At 41.9% G+C, this 19,994-nt stretch overlaps 1 protein-coding gene across 1 annotated transcript in view; it reads left to right on the plus strand.

Moving 5' to 3' along the window:
• The window catches only part of RIOX1 (ribosomal oxygenase 1), a 234,366-nt gene that overhangs the window by 141,926 nt on the left and 72,446 nt on the right, over nucleotides 1–19,994 (plus strand). Inside the window, exons 10-12 of the mRNA XM_086927470.1 lie at nucleotides 1,337–1,441; nucleotides 13,029–13,170; nucleotides 19,014–19,134. Coding sequence (XP_086783596.1) covers nucleotides 1,337–1,441; nucleotides 13,029–13,170; nucleotides 19,014–19,134 — 368 coding nt within the window. The remainder of the gene's footprint in view (nucleotides 1–1,336; nucleotides 1,442–13,028; nucleotides 13,171–19,013; nucleotides 19,135–19,994) is intronic.

A 19,994-nucleotide genomic window follows, 5' to 3' on the forward strand; every position in this document is an offset into this window, starting at 1 on the left:
TAGTGGACCAACAGTGTTCCAACATGCCTGAGCATCTCCTGGACCGAGCCCCCCTATGGATTCACCCGAACTGGCCCCTCAGACGGAGTTTGCAGTCTCTTTTTGACCAGACCGTTCCCTGTTGAAGTGAACTGGGCACCCGATTCTGAAATATACCTCTGCACAAGGCTGCCCAAGGTGACCTGTTGGTGTTGCCTTGGACCTTGCCCCATATTACGCTTAAGTCCATGAGAAGGTTCCCATAAGTCACTGATCAGTGCCTGAATACACTATATGTGTTCCCCCCCCATAGGATAACTTTACCGCTGCAGAACTTGCACTGTGTGAACTTTTGAAACCTGTTAAAATTCATATCTTGAAAAGTACTTAACAGATTCCAAGGATCTTGGTATCTAAATATTATAAAAATTTGTTATTTTTATAAATTGGTATCAGATTGATTTATTGTGTGTTTCACTTATTGCCTATGTGTGTGCAATAAATGCTTAGCACTACCCTCAGATAAGCCTAACTGCTTGCCCACACTACCACAACAGAGAGCAATTTGGTTATCATTTGTGCCTCTGTAAACCAATTGTGGCTTGCTGTAACATCTACTTTGGAGAAGTGTGGCTCAATGGTTAGAGCGGCAGACCCTGATGCAGAGGTCTGGCCCGGGACCAGGGTTCAATTCCTGCCTCAGCGGGTCTTGGGCTCAATTTCCTTGGACCTGATAATTCTCGCCTCGGTGCCTATTATAATCATGGGGTCCCACTCTGCAACTCTGGGCAATAGCTTGTTTAATTTCCACAACTGACCCAACAGCGCTGGGATGCCTGGCCTCACCTTGGGGGTGCCCAGGAGTGGACATTTCACAGGGAAAAGCCAGGAAGGGTTCCACAGCGGTATGCGTACAGCGCCAGGAAATCCCGGTTGGGGTATAAGTGCGCTTTACAAGTAGATTTAATTTCATTTCACTGTCCAAGATTCTGGCCCAGCCCGCTCCACCTCCCCCAGATTACTAGTATCCATTTTCTTCGCACTGCAAATTTAACTTGAACTTCTGGTACTTTTGGCTGGCAAGATGTACAATTCATATGCTATTGTAATGGAAAATATAAACCATTAACAGATTAAATTATATTGTGATTTATTATTCAGGAATGTTTTCTAATTTATTATATATTTTTCAGCGTATACTATGCTTACAACTGAGCAGTAGGTAGTGGTTATAGGGGTATAGCTGTATAGACTGTTCAGCTAAATTTTTTCTGGTTCATATTTTATTTAAATGAATAGAATATTTCTTAAGGAATCTTTTATTAAAAATGTGTTCCATTTGTGCTTGGTTTTCCAGCTTCTTCCTGCAGCTTTGCAGGTTGCTCTTGAAGAGGATGTGGAATACCGTCGGGGTCTGCCACTGGACTATTTGGACTATATGGGGGTGCAGAATTCAGACCTGGTGCGTGTTTTGTACAGAAGATCAGCCTCTTCAAAGCAACAAAATTACATTTATCTATGTTATATTTTTGGCACATTGCCCTTGGGGATATCCATGTTAGCTGTTTACATTTTGAAGCTGAAGTTCCTTAGACAGCCATTCTTCTGGACTATCTGGTAATCGTGATATGTTTTGGTGTTTTCGGTTGGTGGATGTACAAAATTGGAGTATTAGTTGATTTGGGTTGTGAACCATCCTCAACTAATAAACACAATCCTTGTGAGGGTTAAATACTGAAGTCACTAATTAAACCAGTGCTCAACCCTCTGGTGGTTTGGCGACAGCAGTAAGGCTTAACGTAGAGGGAATGGCTAAACTGTTTATGCAGCACTCAAATTGTAATAAAGTGAAAGCACAACACAAGAAAAATGACAAACCAAGTTATACAGATAGACTATTTTATTAAATAAAATTGCACCAAAATGACAAAAATCCATCCAATAGAAACTGAGATACACATTGATATTGATCTACATTAAGTGGCAAATGCTATTATCAGGTCTTTCTAGCCCTGGTCAAAGACCAAAGTTGAGGCCGTTGGATCACGGGTTGGATATAAGGACAAGGTTCATCCTTGTGGAAAGTTTACTTTAAACTTTGAAACGTTTGTGGAGAAGGAGCAGTGATCGATGAGTCTTCAGTGGGGAAAACTGGACCTTAAATGGGGCTCGAGGACTGCAGGTTGCTGAAAAGAGGGGTCTGCCTCTGGTTTGTTGATGAAGGCCAGAAAGCACCGAGCAGGTGAAGTCCATGCCTGGGAAGGCCTCAACATCGATCAGATGCTGCTCAGCGTCGATCTTAATGAAGCCCTCTATGTTTGGACTTAAAAACGTTTTGGGAAATCAGGTCTCCTTCAAATGAGCAAGCTGAGGCCACCAGCGATTTGATGTTGACTGCTACGGTTTAAATTGTGATTCCAGTCTTTGTCTGTTCTCCAGGCAGAAAGTTGGCAAAAAGTTTCTAGTCCTCCTTCATATAGTATCGGGGACTGTAGGAGAACACTCTAACTTCAGCCAAGAGTCCAGATTCTGGGACTCACCACTTGGCAGTTTAGGACTCACTCCAATAGAGGCCAACAGCAGGGTCCAGGTCAGCTGGGCCTTTCCAGAGATGGACCTTTGGGAGCTTGTTGTGTCCCTGTAGCTTAATCAGGTCTGCCAACTGACCCTTGGAGTCAATTATGGGGCCCTAGGTTCAAGGCAAGGAGGTCTAGTCTTCCTCCAGGTTCTCCAGACAGCAGGGTAGTCCTTGTTCTGATTCTTCACAGGTCCAGGAGTGTTTGTTAGAGAGCAGGGCAGTTTTTCTAATTTTTCTCAAGTGCAAGTGTGTTCTGAGGACAGTAGGTTTGCCTCACCTATTACCAGCGCCAGTCTATGGGCAGGGGAAACTCTGGCCACTCCCTAACCAGTGGGGGTGAAAGTTTTACAGGGGTGACGCTACCTACCTTTGCAGCACTTCCTTTGTGGTTTACTGTAAACTGTCCCACAGTAACTCTCTTCCCCTAAATCTAATGTGGCAGAATCTTTCTTCTCCCGATCAGACCTTCCTATGCCCACCCAGATGTGTGGCTATTATAATAAGCAAACCCTCACTTGTGATCACTCCAAACCAGTTCTGGGGCAGCACGCCTTTCTCCTGGGTTTGGGGCCAAGTTGTCTAGGAAGGCAAAGGGGAGGCTGACCTAGGTGAGAGATACTTCTGCCAGTGACAGGGTAGGCATTTTTTGAAGCATAGGAAGGGGCCAGACACATCCATAGACCATCTTGCTCAAGGAAGAAAAACACCTTCCCACACCCAATCCCCTTCGCCACCACGTTAGAAATTAGGTCTCTAGTTGGCAGAGGTTTGAACCCTGTCCAAGTAGCGACTACAATCATAGTTAGAGTAACCTAGAAACATACTTTAAATTAGCCGGTGCTCGCCCTCTGGTAGCTTGGTACAGACTTGACAGTCTTAATTTAAGATGAAATGTGTGAAGTATTTGTGCAACACACACAGTAACACAATGAAAACGCCACAAAAAGACTACACGCAGGTTTAGAGAATATTTATCTGAGTATAAGAAGACCAAAACATAAATGTTTAAATAATAAAATGCAAAAATAGTGCTTTGAAGTCAATAGTGCTAAAAGGTTACTTGAGGTTGTGAGAGACCGGGGTAAATCCAACGTTCAGGTCGACCGCGATGGAGAGTAGGCCAGCCATGAGACTCGCGCAGGTCCCGCTGGAAAAAGTAACTTGGATAGAGCAAAGCTTCGACGCTGGAGGCACAATGCATCAATCTTTTGTCGAACAGCCTCTACGCCGGCGTCGAAGGGCGATGCATCTGTTTCAATTGGCATAATGGTCAAGTTGTCGGTTTTGTAGCAAACCAGCTGCAGAATCCGCTTCTGAGGCCCAAGACTGAAGGGGGAACAACAGGCAGGGGTCGGACCCAAAGGTGGCAGAGTCCAGAAGCACCAGCAGCATTGCAGGAAGTCTTCTGTTTCCCTGAAACTTCACAATACAGGAGGCAAGTCGGCAAGGCCATGGAGTTACTATGGGTTCAAGTGAGATAGGTCCAGTTCTTGTACCCAGCAGGGCAGCTCAGCAAAGTAGAGAGGCAGCTCTTCAGAACAGTCAGTCAAGGCAAAGTGGCAATCCTTACAGCACAGCATTCTTTACTCCAGCATAGATCTTCCCAGGTAGTAGTGTATGGATTTGGTTGGGTCAGAGCGCCAGTGCTGATACTCCAATGTGCTTTTGAAGAGGGGGTGACTACAAAGCAGCTTCTTGACGTGCACAGGTCCCCTATCATCCCCTGTCTGCCAGGGTGTGAAATCAGTACTTTGGGTGAAGACATGACACCGCCTATTCAGATGTACATGCCAGCTCTTTCCCCCTTCCTCCTCAGGAAGGCCATAAGAATGCCAATGAGCCTTCTGTCACACCCGCCCTTATTTTGTTTGTGGCTCTCTAGAGGGTATGCTATCGCCGTACAGAGCAAAATTAAGGGAAGAGAAATGTCCACTAAAATAGTAATGTGAAATCCAGCTTTACCACTAAATCGGATTTATCAAAAAGTTGCATGAGTGGAATAAGAATTTGAACTGACATTGTATTGAGTTAATTTAAATTAAAATTAAACAAAATGTGGACTTCCTAAGCCCTCCGTGTTTATGTATATTTAAACATTATTTATCTTTTACTTTCTAATGAGGAATTAAAGCTTGAAAGGGTTTTAAGGAATTCCCTATAGGGGTTACTCTTAATTATTAAAAAGAAATGTTTGGGCCTGACAAAAGGTTTGTGTCAAGATAGCAGCTTAAAACTACACTACAGGCTTTGGAGGCAGGTCAGAGACATGTTTTTAAAAAGCTACTTTAGGCGGTGGCACAATGAGTGCTGAAGGCCCAATAGGAGTTTTTAATTTACAGGCCTTGAGTACATGTGGTACCATTTACTAGGGACAGTCACTTAAGTTTAATGTGGCATTTAGACTTTTGCCGATTCTAACATATTTAGAGAGGAGAGCACACACAATTTACCTCTTGTTAGATGGATAAAGTGCATATATGGACAGCAAAAACTGGTTCAGCAAAAGAAATACAAAATCTGACGGAATACCAGGCATAAGCATCAAGCCTAAAAAAATAACTGCTTTACCATAAAATGTAACTTACTGTGAATCCTTATTATCTGCGTAATTTTTCGAGCTCCCATTATTTCAGTGTTGATGCGTTATCCTAGACAGTTATGTGGAGGCACTTTCAGGTCTTGCAATCATTGTTTTTTTTGCAATTGAGTGACTTTCCCAATTCTCCAGCAATGAATCTTTCAGAGATTCACAAGCTTGATTTCTATCATCTTGCTAAGTGTTATTCTCATATAGTAGAGATAAATAAGCAGTATATTAAATTACAGAGCATATCCACCTCATTGGTTAAAAGCTAGGTAGGCAATGAGGTGGATGACACGGAACTCTACAGACCTACAGTCTTTGATAGTAAGGTGCAAAGGGAATCTTCACAGAGCCCTATTTTCTTCTCATTTTAGGAGTCAACATTTGGACAAAATATTGCCGCAGCTGTAGAGACACTTTTTGCTCTTTGATATTTTATGTTACATGTTTGCTTTCTCCCTTTAGAGTTTTATCTTTATTGCTCCAGATTGTCAATTGCAAATTTCGATGGGAAGAATGTTTTCTAGATGGCTTTCTGAATCTGGTCCACCCTGATCTGATGTATAACAGGGAAGCCAGCATGCTCTCCTCTTTGGAAATCTGGAAGCCTCTATATTCAGTGAAGTGCTAACAGGAGTACTGGATCAGTGCATGTGCTGAAGAGGGAGTGAATGAAAAGGTCAAGGAGCCCAAGGCTAGCAAACCACCAACACCGAAAAAAAGACACCTCCCACGCTCAATACCGAACAAAGAGCACTTGAGATCGAGCGCAAAAAACGAAGACTTGAGGTCGAAATGGCTGCCTTCCTTCAAAGAAAAATAAGTTTGACTACTTGAAGGAATTTTGCCCCCCAGCAAGACCTTCAGGAACTTCAGAGATGGAGAACAAGCTGACAAACATTGAGGTGCCCTTGAGCCTTGATTAGGGGAAGGAAGCCTTTAGAGAGCCAGCCATGGCAAGGGCAATAACCCCATTTGTGGAGAAAAAGTGCAAACATTTCACACAGGGCCCAAAGTACATAAAGGGGAACGTCCTTGAAGACTCCATCATTGTGGGGACCACAAGAAAGAGGAACAATACCTTGCCTTCAGCTAGGCCACCACCTCAGAAGGATAGTAAGAGATTGGATCTGGTGGACAGGAAGATGGAGAGAGAGGTGGCCACACAATGGAGGTTATTTATTTATTTATAGAGCGCAACATTTATCCCAGAGGATATCACGGCGCTAAGGATTACGGTGATGGGTAGGGTCTGCGAGATTGATGGGTCAGAGATCAGTCTTTGGGGAATAGGTGTGTTTTATGTTTTCTCCTGAAGAGGTTGTATTCTTTGGTCAGCATAAGGTTACCCAACTCCTATGCCCTCCTCAACCGCTAAGGCCAACCACAGTGGAACGAGATTGAGGGGCCAATGCAACACCTCCCAGAGTGTCATAGCCATTGTCCAGGAAGTAAGAAACAACACTGCTCAAGCCTTAAGTCTGCTCTTGTTGCTGCAGACACAGCTAGCAGACAGATGTCCACAGGTACCACACTCAGGAGGCACATCTGACTGAGCCTCAGGCTTCAAACCAGAGGTGCAGGTATCAGTCATCCAAATGCCTTTCACAGGCAAGGCCCTCTTTGGAAGGACAGTGGACGAAGCGCTGAAACAAATCAAAAAATTATAATGACAGTGCAAAAGCAATGGGGACACTGCACTTCAGAGAATCCTTAAAAAAGGAGGGATGACTGTCTGGAGAGCAAAGGGCAGGGCGAGCTTTCCACATCCAACCAGCACCACTAGCAACAGAGTGATGCAGCAGGCAGCACACAAGCAGTGGAAACACCCAGCAAGGCAGATTTTTTGAGGGAAGACAAGAGGAAGAGCACAGCCTCCAAGAGGAGGGGGGTCAACAAACAAGTGGCTCCCTTATCCCGCAGCCACACCAGTGGGAAGATTACTCCAGGAGTGGAGATCAATTTTCTCATACAATTGGATGTTACACATAATAAGACGCAATTACTGCATAGACCTCACCGCACCACCGCCACATGTTTATCCAAGAGCAAGAACCTTTAGCAGTGGGGTGGTTCCCCAGAGCGAGACTCCAGCTTGTGAAGATATCTGAGGGACAGTAGAGTGCTGATGTGTGTTCTGACAGGCAGTGGGGCATGTGGTCCACCGCATCAGAGGACAACTATGCCACAGCTCTCGACAGGTGGGAAGTCTCTCCCGCTAATATCGCAACTCCCACGAACTGTGGCCATGTGTATTATGTGGTTACTTGGTGCGTGTCATCCGCGTCGTCCGTGTTATCACCGTTTAGTGTGGAAAGTATGGTGTCCCAATGCTGCACAATGGGAAATCTGCGTAGCCCTGCCGTTTCTTCCCCATGTAGTGCCATGCTCTCTGCTTGGGCCCAGTTTGTGACAGATCGTTTCCAGCTGATCAGCGCAGGAGGGTCTGAATGCTTCTACCGCTTTGTAAGTACGCGCTTCGCAACTATCAAACCCAAGTCCTTAAACCGTGGCGTAACTTTCTGGTAATCTTGTAGTTGCTTACTGCTGTATTTGGGTGTTAAACTGGTACTAACGAGGTGAAATATTTTCCCTGACCGTGCTACCTTGAGTTAAAAAGACAAAATAATGAAGTAATGCTAACCACATAATTTACCAATTCTTGCTGCATAATTTAGTGAAACCTACCGCATAATGTGGTCCTCTTCTGCTGAATAATTCCAGTGGCTCTGCTTAAAGCTTCATGGTGGCAAATATTTATTCTTCTTGAGATGTAATGTAAGGGTGTTATCAGCTGAGATCTGGAATAGTGGAGACACTTATAAAAATGTCTGATTTAAATACAGTTTGATTACTTATTACTAAAAAGTATATATTTTATAAGAATTTGTTTTCTCAATCACTTCATCATTTTGCAGCAGCCTAGCTTAAAGTATATAAACACTGTTTTAAAATAATGACTTACATATTCACAGTGCTTTCTGCCATGGCTGGGACCTCATAGCACTATAAACAGGGCTACTGGAATTATGCGGCAGGAGAAGGCTAAATTATGTGTTCGGGTTAACTAAATAATGCAGCAAGCAAATGCGAATTATGCTGCATAATACTGCATATTTTGTGATAGCATTACTGCATTATTTTTACCCTTGTTAACACTATCCTGGCTTTTATTGCTCCTCACAAGTACCATATTAGCACCCAAATATACCATTAAGTATCAGAAAGGTGACCAGTCAACCTTTAGAAAGGGCCTTCCACTGCGAGGGAACATGTGATGCTGCATTTTTAGTAACATTTGAACCGTTTGAGCTAGAACAGGGATGTGGAATTACTATAGCCCAACGCCCAGGACATATTGTTTGGGGTCAAGGGCAGCAAGTTTTAATGTGTGTTTTGTCCTTGGGACAAGTAGGCCCAGTCCCTTGCAGCACAAACCCTTCGGCTGCCAGTTTGCAGTACCACATTAAGGGTCAGGGAAGGGCACTGCTTGCAGTTATGTTAATGATTGATTGATTGATTGATTTTTGAGCTTGTATAGCGCATACGGTCACCCTACAGGTATCCTGGCGCTTCAGACTAATATGGTATGACCAGAGTGGAAGCAGGTCGCAGCAGAGAGAAAAGAGAAGGACAGGAACGCCTTGGGATAGAGCCAGGTTTTTAGGTTCCTGCGAAACTCTAACAGCGAGTTGACTTGTCTGAGGCTCTGAGGGAGTTCATTCCACAAACAGGCGCCAACCATGCCATCCTAACCTAGACCGTTTAAATCTTGGAATTGTCAATAGGCCAGCACTAGAGGAGCAGAGCTGCCTTGTAATGTTTGTGTGCATATGTTAATGTTGTTCAAAATTGTATTTATGGTTCATTAATTGAAAGCCTTTATTATTAGGGTATGGTTCTGACTGCACTACTGACAGTGGTTCTAGTATAAAAATATGTACACATGGTTTCAAAGTTTAGCAATATGATTGCTATGCATAATGCTCCCAGAATGCTCTGATTAGATGCGCATATTAGCAGAAGCTTGAAAGCAACATTAATGATTCTTTACTTTCGATATAAAATGTTCCTAAAAAAATAAAAGTAGGGAAAAAAACATTCAGCTTAACTACTGCAATATTTCAGGTACCCTTTCTTTGCAGAATCATTTAGCAAAATGTGTTGATGCATGCTAGTATTTCGCATAAATATTCATATTGCAAAATCAGTGTAACCAGTTTCAATAGGTTATGGAATACATAAAATTAAAAAAGCATTGGCAAAGCCAGTAGGTCTGAAATTGGTGGTCGGTCTTAAAGTTTTGGCAATGCGTGACTTGTTTTGGCATGGTTTTTGTAAAACCTTATTGATGTGAGAGCTTCCAGGCCCTCACCATCATAACAAACATTGGCAAAAGCAATAAAATAGTTTTTATTCTCAAAAAAGCACACACTGCCACATTAGTTATTGGCACTGAACAAAACTACTGCCGATATGCTCCTTGTAAAAGACCGAATGCTGTCACCACAGTGAAGCGAGCCGATACAGAGAGAGAGAGAATTTTAATAAACACAAACGTCATGGTTCACACCAGACCAAATTAGCTGCCCAATTATTAAAGAAAGTCTTAAAAGTGCACCCTTGCATTAAGTGCAGCTATATGTCTTTCGTGAATTCACAAGAATTTACAGAGCAGAGCAAGAAATTGTACTCATAGAAAATATTTGTGAACTGCATTTTAGCATGAGCAAATATGCATGTATAGATTTGCCAATGCGAAAACCTGAGTGTTTGCAAGTTCATTTTCCCTCCAACCACTTTTTCCCAACTCTGGAAGAAGGTTTACCTCTGCCATTGTCAGGAGTACATTTCCAACATTTCTCAGTCTGGGAAAATATTAGAGAAGAGTTGTTGAAAACCCTTAAAACATGCAAGTTAGTAGGTTTGCACAGACTCAAAAGGTCATTCCAACCCTGGATCTATTGCTTGCCACTACCTTCAGTCCCAGTATGTATATCTGCCAAAACGTGGCAACATATAGGGATTGCTAGTATTCAAACACTACTATGGTATGCGCCCTGCATAATCAGAGAGGCTATATAAGAGCTCCAACATAATGAGATTGGTTCCATAATGTGTTGCTGGCACTACATGGCACCAGAGGCTCAAGTGGATTTTGTTACAGGACAAGTAGATTCATGAAGCAACCTGCCCCATGGACAAGTCGATATTTTAATAAATTCCACACCCCTGGCTAGAAACAAGTTGTATTTTTAAAATCTGCAAATTATGCAGCCGATGATTGATTATGTGGTAAATGCTGGAAATCCATAACTATGCACTGTGAGTGCAGAGTGAGTGTGAAAGGGAAGGGTGAGAATGAAGAGTGAGTTGTCTGAATGCAGAGTGCATTTCCAGACACTTGAAGTAACTCAGCATGTTATTCTGCTGCGTAGGGTTTCAGATGTCAGTTAAAGTATTGCTATTGTGGCATTAATCAGGGATCAAGGGTGGACGAAAGAAATAATGTGCTGATCCTGCAACAAACTTCCAGTCTTATGATTAGGGTTGCCAGTTCATTATTTTGATGTCGCAGACGGTACAACAATAAACAGTCACCTAAAGCCTTGTTTTCAGAACTTATCTATGCATACTTCGAACTGCAAATATAAATAGAAAACACTTTTAATTGTGATCTAGGGCGGCCTGAATGATTCGTTAACTAATAATTAAAGGGAACAAAGACTGAAAAGTCACATTACAAATGAATACATACTTTTTTTTATTTATAACCCTATTTAGTGTCAAGACAAGGTCTTTGCAGGCCCTTTAAACAACACGTGGCTGACATTTATTTTTTGGCCAACCCAACTTTATATTTTTTTTCATGAAATGCCTTCTCGGACTAGTAGATGTAAAATACAAATATAAGGAATCGGCAGGGTGGGGGCCCAGGTGGTACTGGAACCAGAAAAAAACTAAGCCTCAGTAACAAGTTTGCAAAGGTATTTAAATATGCAAATGGTCTTTAAAGACATGAAAAACTGGGGCGTGCCGGAGATAAGACTCCAGGCACTGCCCAGCAAAGCTCCCAGCAGCACACTTACTGACCTCCTGCCCCATGGCTCTCTGGTCTCACTTCAAAGGCTTCGGAGTAAATGAAGACAGCCTTGAAATGCAGCAAATAAACATTGCCGCACTTTCAGGCCATCTTCATTTCCATATACTTGCAGAAGGATTTGCGTCCTGATAGGAGCCCATCACCCCACCCCAGGGGGCCGCACCCCACAGTTTGAAATCCTCTGCCCTAGACCCTTAAAAGCTTCCACTGCCAAATCCGGGTAGATTCAAGACTCCAGCCTATGAGCCAGTAAGCCACAAGGGTATGGCAGAAGGAGTAAATTAGCCTCCGCAATGCCAAGTATTTTTTTTCCAGATAGGTGTTTCCCCAGATTGCTCTTTGTGCTACTTGAATTCCTGTACATATGGCACATTGAGCTATCTAACCTCCCAGCTTGAATAATTGGCAAGTGACAGTTTTTTTCTAACTACAGATCAGTATAATTTTTTTCAAACATCAGTACTGAGTTGTAATAAGAAAATGTAATAAGAAAATGCATGTCAGTACAATGGCAAATGAAAATTCCTTATAAAGTATTTACTTGCTATAAGACAATCTCTGTATACAATCTTGTATATGTCTTATTTATAACAGCATAGGTGTGGCATCTGTATTTGTCTGTAATGAGAAAATAAAAACCGTGCAGGCACATTCATTACAGTATAGTTTACTTCTGTGATAATCAGCAGACAGTGCTATAGGCAGCATTCGTGCAGATATCAACTACCTCTTGAGCAGTTGAAGTATGAACTTATTCAGCATCCCTACTTTCAAGTTTTCTATCCTTAGAATCTGGTGACAGCTCGATCACAAAATGTTTATTGCACAGCTTATGGTCAGTAAACACTCTAAAGGATTAAAATAGTTTTAACAATACCTTTAATAAAAAACACATAAAATATGTGTTGAACTAATAACAAGTCTCATCTTTGGGTGCTTATTTTCATCGTGAATAGTCCACATCTGTTCTACACTTTATGCGGCTACAATTAATTTTAGGATAGGAGTGTAAGACCATAGATTTAAAAGTTTGGAAGAAAGTGAAGGTGTGCCCTTCTGTAAGAAATGAAATACACCCTATCCTATGTAAAACGTTCATTACATTTCAGTGTTCAGTGAATTATAAAGGAATTCACCCTTTGATCTAGTTCCTGTATTTCATCAAAAACTTTGTTGACTGGTGGCATTGTTATGAGTCCTGGTTGGAGATACTATATAACACACAAGATGATGGACGGAATGTTGCACAATGGCACAACATTCATCCCCAGTCACTGGGGGTGAATGTTTTGCCATCGTGCAACATTCCGTCCATCATCTCGTGTGTTTTGCTTTTCACCCTATGTGGGAAGGGTATGCCCAGGCGTGGGTCCCGTGCTCACTACACCACTAGAGTCAAGATATCCTGACTGAAGACTGCTGATAGCCAGAAACCGGTCCTAGGATGCTTGATTCCGGTTACAGGAAAGACGTAGCTTGGCAGTTTGGGCTGGACTGTTCCCATGAGGCACAGGGTCAAGGCTGATTTGCATATGGCCATGTCTGAACTGGGGTGGCTCAGTGAGCAAAATAACAAGGATTAAACCCAGATCTGTGACTGGGGGTGAATTGTGCAACATTCCGTACATCATCTTGTGTGTTTTGGAGATACTATATCCCATCGATTTTACATGCTATGTGTAGATGGTGGTGATTGTACTGATCTTTTTCCATTTATAAACTGTTTTGAATGTGATGTTTATTTAGCAGATATGTTTTTCATGTTTTTGTATTTCTCTTCAAAGGATGATCCTCGCAGAGTAGAATTTTTGCAGAAGGTGCGAAAGTTGATTAAAAAGTTGGCAGACCATGCTCCTGTGGATGCTGGAGTTGATCAAAAAGCTAAGGATTTCATGCATGACTGCCTGCCTCCGGTGCTCACAGAAGGTAAAGTGGCCTGCTGGGTTGGGTGTTGGGTAAAACTAGGGAGATAAAGGGAAACGTCCCTTAGCTGAAATTGTGCTGTTAGCAAGACAAAACTGTTTGACGTACCTCCACAGTTCACTTACACAATTGTGGGAGTCATGATCTGTTCCACATCGCTCTCAACATGCTTCCTTTACAGTGCACTCCAGGTCGCAGCATCATGGGAAATGTAATCAAGTTTAAAAAATTGTACAAGCAGAACATTGTGATTTAAAACACCGGTCTACAGATCGATTTGTTATTTAAATAATTTCTTCTACCCTGATTTGGAAACAGAAACCTAAATATTAGGCATTGTGGGGGTTAGGCTAGATGTCTTCTGGACCAAACGGTCTATCACTGGGACCAAAATCTAAAACTTTGTTTTTACTAACTAAATTTAGGGACACAACTATATTTGGCAGAGAAATGCACAGAATGTGCTTTTAGAACAGTTTCAAGCATCAAAACTATTGTCACAGATAAATAGCTATTATCTTCATTGTCCACTTGCGAGATATATGGAAATCTTAAATAAAACCATCGCCATGAGCTGGTTATCCTAAGATGTTAGTGTCTTCGCCCCACATGCTGATTAAAGATTTGAATTCAACTCCTCATTTTTTATCAGCCTTGCTTTTCATTACTTAAAGATCTTTTCCCCACAAGAGTGTGCTGTTGCTGGACTAGTAGTTACGTGTGAAGGGCATTCCCTCACCTGTGGCACGCTGGCTTGCTAAAAGGTCAGTCTGCTTATTTGCTTGTGTTCGAGCAGCATGAAGATACTGCAAATCAGGTCTTAATTCTGGACAAATGGAAGATAAAATGTTGTGGTCTTTTTTGTTTTTATATTTTATTCTCTTTTTAAATAACGTAAAGAAACAAAAAAGTAAACCACTATGGCTGTCCAGTAATGCTCATCAGCACTACTGTAAATGTACCAATCAATAAATATTGCATTTAATCACCCACAACTTACTAGTTGTTAAACTTTTATGTAAGATTCAAATACACAGTGTTATTCAGAAAAATCTTAAAGATGCCATTTCATCTGAAAGATATGCAAGAGTATCTAATAAACCACCCTTCAATGTATATTTAGTTTCATAAGGGCTTCTTCCATAATGGATAACTGCAAGCCCCTTTAACCCACTGATGCCTTTGCCAGGTTCCTTAGCACTTAACGAAATTACCAAAATCTAACTGGTTTCCATTCAAGAAAAGTTTGCACAGGATGTGATTGCAATGCATAGATGCTTTATCTATGTAGGAAATTACATCCTGCACGACACTCTGCTCAAAACACCCTCTCTGAAACTGTAATTAGTACAGCACCAGGACACTGAGGAAACCAATCCATGTATCGCAGGCATTTTGTAATTTGAGTCCGTGCCATTAGTAGCCCTGGAACAGCAGTAACCAGCCAAGGTAGTGCCCCAGCATCCACTTATTTGCCGAGGACACTGAGAAAAGGCCTCTTGACCACTCATGTTGACGGGCTAACACTGCATTCTACAAGTCTACAATCAATTACGAAGAACCAGGTGAAATCTGAACATTTACCAATTCTTTCAAAGTAATATAGGAAACACGCCAATAGGGCAGGAAGGATGATACCAACAGTTAAGAACTGAAAGATTCTTCAATTTTAAATAGAAATAAATCTGCTTCAGAGTGATTTCATGTGTTGCAGCTGTCACAGTATGCCTCATTACTTCTATACAAGTTGGTGGATGTCTATTCATTGTGTATGATCCCCGGCCAGGACACAAGATTTCCTTTCCAAATTGGCATCATAGTTGTTCATACCCCTTTGTTCTTTAGGTATTTACACCCCTGCGCCTTCAATCCTTTTCTGTATCACAATCATTTCTGAAATCGGTTATTCTCTCTGTACATATTCACAGACGATTAAGACATTGTGCACTGAGCCACTTGTGCATTCACTGTGTAACTAATCCAGCCACTATAAAACCAACTCGGTAATAGGGCCTGCTAGCTTTTTAAGTCTAATTAGGATGGTCTTTTCTCCAAAAAATAAAGTGAAATTCCTTGGGGAGATCAAAACCGATACCATGAAGACCTGTAGCAGTTTAGGAAAAACAATCATGTATGTATAGGTCTTCGTGTTTGTAAAACTTAATCTTGGCAGTTGAGCTCTGAACATTCAGAATCATTTAAAAAGAGGCAGACTTTTTGCTGGAGGCGATGCCTATTGGGTGACGCCTCAATGTTCTCTGAACAGACGAGTTTGCAGCAATACGGATATTGACATAGAATTTGTAGTATAGATGGAGAAAGCATGTGTTCTATTTTTCTCTCTGTTCTGCTGTGCAGATTTTTAGAAAAACCAAAGGGGATGATGGACGGAGCGTTGACAATACAAACACTCACCCCCAGTCAACTGATCTGGGTTTAATCCATCACTGTTCTTTAGCTCACTCCGCCACCCCAGTTCAGACATGGCCATTTGCAAATCAGTCTGACCCTGTGCGTCATGGGAACAGTCCAGCCCGAACTGCCAAGCCATGTCTTCCCTGGACCGGAATCAAGCTTCCCAGGACCGGTTTCTGGCATTACAGCCGTCTTCAGCCAGGCTTGATTGAATCCAGTGGCAAAGTGAGCAAGGGACTCACGTCTGAGCATTCCCTGCCAACTTAGGGCGAAGAAAGAAAAGCCAAAGGGGATGATGGACGGAGCTGTTCCTGTGCCGTGGTTGGGTCAGAAACCAGGCTGAGTGCTGTTTAGTAGTTGGTTGTCGTCGAGGTATTCGGTGAGGTGTCTGTTCAGCTTGACCAGCAATGGTAGCAGGTAGATTGATCTTTAGTTGGCAAGCGTTGAAAGGATTGCAGAGGGTTTCTTAAGCAATGGTAGGACAGTTGCATGTTTCCAATCATCAGGGAAGGGCGCGGAAGAGGTGTAGGCATTCAGAATAGGTGTGAGCCATGCACAGATGGGCTGCAGTCATCTGGATCCTCTGGAATAGACATGGTGGGGGCCGAGGCCCAAAAAGACCCGAGTGGATGGAGTGCATGGTGGCGGTGGTTTCTCCTGGGATGATTTTGAGCCACATGGTTAGCATTGGTTCTTTGGATAAGATCGGAAGGCATTTGGTGAAGTCTGTTGGGTCCACTTGCTGTCCTAAGTTGCTGTTAATGAAGGTGATTTATTTTTATTTTGCTGAAGTATTAAAAGAGATTGTTGCAGAGTTCCTAGGTAGTGGTGATTGAATTGAAGGCGTCTGATGGTGAGGTGAAATCTTTCACAGTGGCAAAGATTTTTTTGCTTCTGTTGGTGCTGGCATTAATGTGATCTGTCAGAATAGTGCATTTGATGGTCCAGGTCATTTGCTGGTAGCATCTTCGGGCGAATTTGGACATGCTCCTGTTTGCATTTTCCTGGCTCATTCTCCATTCACGATCCAGCTGTTTGCAGTGGCGTTTCATCACCCTGAGTTCCTACTTTTACCAAGTGGCCTGTGGTCTGGATCTTGTTATATTGTTGTGTTTGAGAGGGACTAGCGAGTCCGCACAGGAGGTGATCCAATTGTTGAAATTCTTGATGGCTTTGGGTAGGCTGTTGCTGCGTTCATGTTGGTGGGTGTTGAGAGTGGCTTTCCAGTCCTTGTCAGTGATGCTGTTCCAGTTTAAGTGGGCTGGTCTTGCAGTGGTGCATGTCTGTTGGACCGAGACTGGAATGCTGAACCTGATATGGGTGTGGTCTGTCCAGGAAACTGGTGTGGGCTTGTTGACTCTTATGTTGCTGAGGTTGGTGAAAATAGGGTCCAGGAGGTGTCTGGCTATGTTGGTAGGCTACTCATAGGGTGAGGCCCAGGCATCTAAGGTATTGAGTGAATGGAAAGTGTGTGATCGGCAGGTTGCGAGGGTCCTAAGTATGGGACCACGTAGTGGAGCCAAGTGTGTGCTTCACTCAAGACACAGCGAGTACGCTGTCTGTCATCGACGATCACAACGTATTGGACTGGTTCCGGTCCCATATGTTGTGATCGTCGATGATAGACAGTGCAATCGCTGTGTCCGATTTGCCTATATTGGCTTTATCGGAGGTCTCTAATCTGGACTTTTTTCACGTTATGAATTTTCAACTCTCATCGGAAGTATAACCGGTCTTGAGTGAAGCACACACTTGGCTCCACTACGTGGTGCCATACTTGGGAACCTCACAACCTGCGGATCACACCCATTCCCTTCAACAAGCCGATACGGAAGTACAACCAGCTGAGAGAATCAGGATACCCCCTTGGCATTGCCTCATAGACTTGAAGAAGTCTAGGGGGACTTTCCCAGACGAAACGTGTTGTCTGGGCAACCGTTCAGCAGTAAAAGAAGAACACAATACTCAAGATTGTTCATTTTGTCTTTATTTTATCGACTGTACAGTGATTGTTGTATTATTAACTCTTTTTGCCTATACCAATAGTTATACTTTGGGACTCGTAGAGGGTGAGTTACATAATGAGCAATCAAATGCACCCTCTCAATGTTGCCTAAAAATGTAAGTACCTCAGTTGAATAAAATATTCAAATACATGATTAACATTTGGGTCCATTTAATCTATTCTTTTTATGTGCAGTCAAGACTTGACTGAGCTACAAGAATGAAACATCCTACCCGATCAAGTATTACGCATTTCTGGCCCTGTCCATTACTGGTCTACTTTTATTGGTCACAGCTGACTGCTATATTGTCTTACCACCAATGTATTTACATCATTGCATGAATGGAGTCCACTCGTATTGTGTACAGCTTGCCAACTTAACAGTGCTATACTTACTCTTTACCTACAATGAAAATGGCCAGCCAGCAACAATCTATCAAAAGTGTCAGTAAGTAATAATCAAGTGAGTCAGTTGTTGAGCAAATTTCTTCTAGATTTATTTTTATAGATTAAACATTTAGAGGAACGTTGCCGCCAATTGAAACTCTTATCTATTTCTTTACATTTGGGTTTAAACATTACACATTGCTGTTTGATCAATGTCTTTTTTAGGCAGTTAGAAAGAGCATCTATAAATATTTCCAAAATAGCTTTTATTACATTTAATAGATCTATTCTGCCTGTTTGAGCCTCTAGAGACATACAAGGAGTGATGACTAGCCAACACTAGCTTCTTAGCAGATTCAAAAGTTAGCACTATACATATGAAGAAGTATGCCTTATTTAATGGCACTGAATCAGTTTAACCTGGAACATTAGTATGTGTACTACCACTTCCCATAAACTCTGCACACTGTACCAGCTTGAGAGTAACTGTTCATGTTGGCCAAATAGTCATGAAAAACATGTTAATGTTATCAGTCACTATTGTATAATTGTTCTCATCCTAGTGTCTGTTCTCAAAGAATTAGAAAACGTTTGAAAGCTGGGAAACAAAAATGACCAACCTGTTTGGTAATTTTGTCACTATTAGTCCAGCTGCCCCTAATCCGGACCTCTGAATGACAGGTCGGAACATCCTAAATAGCTTAAAGCTTAAAGCTGTGGGCAATGCAGTTTTACCTAAGCTACAACTGCTGGCCCTAAACTGCAGGTGTCCTGGCGCTCACGTTAGTCAAAGTAGCATATGGAGCGGGCTACGTCAAAAAGCCTAGTGGAGGACAAAAGATATTTGTAACACATCGGAAATGTTTCATTAGTTCTAGCATAAGCTGTTGCAAATCTGTGGAGATAATTAGTGCCTTTTTGCACTGCTTACATTAATGTTTATATATCAGTACAGATGGCCCTTTTTTATTATTCTACATGAAGATTGTAATATTTGGCACTAAGTTGATGCATTCTTTTATCTACTTTCGATAAACAGCTGAAAAATCTTGTAGTGTTCATGGAGCTCAAGTGAGATGGGAAAATGGAACCATTCAAGATGCAGAAGTGCTCATAAGTGGAGGAACCCTTATAAGGCTTCTACGGAATGGCATTGTAAGGTCTGTATAATATTTGAAAATAACTGTTACACAGCGACCAAAACACTCCACTTTGGAATAGTCAATTTTTTTAAGCAAGTTCATTTGTCCATTCCAGAAATAGAAAGACTGCAGTCCTTTGAGTTTCTAGTTTGAAAAGCTTCATAGTATGAAAATATTGAAATACAGAAACTCTGCTATATAATCTACTCCATTATTTATGAAGTACTCACTGCCTTGTATCATACTGATATTGCATGTCACCAAGGTGTTCCATAACCATATAAATGAGGCAAAAGGCCAAGTTCCTTTGTTATGTCATGTAACTCCAAGGGGACTTACCAGGTCCATACAATGTACAGTGGGGTTAGTTTATTCTTTATATTTCATGGTCACACCAACACCCCCACTTCCCAAAATCTGCTTAAATCCTTGGTGTGTTGCTGTCTCTTGTGATAGAGGTAGGATGATTGCTGACATCTAGAATAAAAGTAGACTCTGTTGTGGAAAAGTAAACACATGAAAAAACAGTTTGATATTTGTTACAAAAAGATATAATCAGTTTATTGAAAGTCAGATTTTTTTACAAAAACACTGTAGCTCAGAAGCTGTCATAATGAGCAGAAACATTGTCTTCATATATTTAACTACAGTGCACAAAATATAAACATGGTGCCATAAATATCTCTTTTCTGCTGAGCGTTGTTTATTTAGAACAGATCTGAAGAAGTAAAAAAACAGTTTTTTTTTGTTGTTTTTAATGCAGCGTCACTTAAGCTCTGTAACCTGACTTTTCATCATGCAGCAGGTACAGTAACTTCAGATGTCAACTGAATTAACTTTTTACAGCGGAGTGGCTGCGTCATTTTTTTATCACATGC

This window comes from Lissotriton vulgaris, chromosome 6, assembly GCF_964263255.1.
Source record: "Lissotriton vulgaris chromosome 6, aLisVul1.2, whole genome shotgun sequence".
NCBI lineage: Eukaryota > Metazoa > Chordata > Amphibia > Caudata > Salamandridae > Lissotriton > Lissotriton vulgaris.